At 60.3% G+C, this 2,136-nt stretch overlaps 1 protein-coding gene across 1 annotated transcript in view; it reads left to right on the forward strand.

The window, feature by feature from the left end:
* LOC102262033 (protein sidekick-2) overlaps positions 1-1,688 on the forward strand; it is a 71,261-nt gene extending 69,573 nt beyond the window's left edge. The window contains exons 29-30 of the mRNA XM_014536203.1: positions 359-457; positions 1,453-1,688. Of these exons, the coding sequence (XP_014391689.1) occupies positions 359-457; positions 1,453-1,688 (335 nt within the window). The remainder of the gene's footprint in view (positions 1-358; positions 458-1,452) is intronic.
* The last annotated feature ends 448 nt before the right edge of the window (positions 1,689-2,136 follow it).

Below are 2,136 nucleotides of genomic sequence, written 5' to 3' on the forward strand. Positions count from 1 at the left end.
CCCTCTCCCTTCCTCTCTGAAATCAATAAAAATATATATTTAAAATAATAATAATAATAAAGCACAGACCTCCTTGCCCAGCGCTGAGGGCATGGACCTAATGTGTGCACATGTGCACAGACCAAGCTAAAGGTCCCTCCTCGTTCCTGCCAGTCATGCCCATGTTGAGGGCAGAGACCTCCGATAGCATCTTCATGTGCGGACATTGTGTTAGGACACGATGCCGGGCACAGAGCAGCACCCCATGGAGTTTGTTCAGCTGGGTGCCCCCCACCACGCTGCTCTGCCAGAGCTGACCTGGCTCAGGGCTGGGGAGCAGCTTCGCTCACTGTCACCCGCTTCTTCTCTGTCCCCCCAGTCCCGGGACCACCCATGGGCATCCTCTTCCCAGAGGTGAGGACCACGTCGGTGCGGCTGATCTGGCAGCCCCCCGCTGCCCCCAACGGCATCATTCTCGGTAAGCCTTTCCCCTTCCCGTGCCCCGGCCACAGGAAGGAGGAGGCATAAGGCGTAAAGGAGGCACATCCAGTGTTGGCGGGAGGAAAACCAGCCAGGAGGTGCCCCCATCTCATCCCCTCAAGAACAGGTCTGGATCACGTTTCTCCCACCAGAAAGCTCAGTCTGTAAGATTAGCAGCTGGAGCCCTGACCGGTTTGGCTCAGTGGATAGAGCGTCGGCCTGCGGACTGAAGGGTCCTGGGTTCGATTCCGGTCAAGGGCATGTACCTGGGTTGCGGGCACATCCCCAGTAGGGGGCGTGCAGGAGGCAGCTGATCAATGTTTCTAACTCTCTATCCCTCTCCCTTCCTCTCTGTAAAAAATCAATAAAATATGTTTTTAAAAAAAAGATTAGCAGCTGGAGGGCAAGGTCAAGGTCGGGGCTCACTCACCGGTTAACTTTTTTCACCCAAGAGTCCCAGGTGCCCAGTGTAGGGGCCATCTGGAAAACCTCCGCCGCTGTTCCCATGTATGACCAGGTGGGGGCGCCCTGGCTGGCTCAGCAAAGCCATGCTCATAGGAGCTAACCCCCGTCCCCAGCGGGGTGGTGGGGGTGGGGTGCAGATCTGATGCATCAGTGCCTCAGAAGGCAGACTGGAGACAGGGAAAGGCAGGTGCACTGGACTTGGAGTGACCTGGGTTGGAATTGCAGCTCAGTCACTTCCTAGCAGGTGGCCTGGCCTCTCTGAACCTCCCTTTCCTCACCTGAGGCTGTTAAGTGGGTCACAGACACTGTGGATAGAGCCCCTGTCCATGCCCCTCCCCTGCTGGCACACTCCCCACAGGCAGCTGAGGACACAAGAGTGACCAAGAGGGCTTCACGCAGACGGACCACAGACAAGGTGGTCCCCCTGCAGACGTTGGGGTGGCCGAGGAAGGAATGACCCTTTCTCGGGGACCTGGGGGGCCACGTGTCCTGCTTTTTAGCTCAGCCCATGTCCTTCCCCCTCCTCAGCTTACCAGATCACACACCGGCTCAACGCCACCACCGCCAACACGGCCTCCGTGGAGGTGCTGGCACCCAGCGCCCGCCAGTACACGGCCACCGGCCTCAAACCCGAGTCGGTCTACCTGTTCCGCATCACCGCCCAGACCCGCAAGGGCTGGGGCGAGGCCGCTGAGGCCCTGGTGGTGACCACCGAGAAGAGAGGTGACTGCCCATGGGGCTGGGGAGGCCTGAAGGGCAGCTGAGGGCCCCGCCCCCACCCACCCAGGAGTTCAGACCCTCTCCCCATGGACGGCTGGGCTCAGCTGGCCAGGGTCACCTTGCCCTGGCCTGGGATGGAAAGTGGGCTCACGTGCCTGACTGCCTAAGAGAGCTCGGGACCCCCAAGGCCTGGCCCCTGTTGGTCCCATGTAACAGACCTTCTTTCTGAGCCTTGATGTTCCCATCTGTGCAATGGATCAGCACCCCTGCCCCGAGCAGAGATGGCGAGGCAAGGCCCTCAGGGATGACTCTGAATAGCTCTCTCAGAATCCAGGGCTGGGCTGGGAGTTCCCCTGCAAGGGGCCTGCTCCGCCCCAGCTGCCACCGGCCAGGAGCCGCACAGGTGCTGGCTGTCGGGTGGGGCAGGGGAGCAGGCCTGAGCCCAGAGCACCTCCTTTCCCCACTTGAGAAGTTGCTCCTCTTTCCCTTCCC

The sequence above is a fragment of the Myotis brandtii genome, unplaced genomic scaffold, assembly GCF_000412655.1.
Source record: "Myotis brandtii unplaced genomic scaffold, ASM41265v1 scaffold157, whole genome shotgun sequence".
NCBI lineage: Eukaryota > Metazoa > Chordata > Mammalia > Chiroptera > Vespertilionidae > Myotis > Myotis brandtii.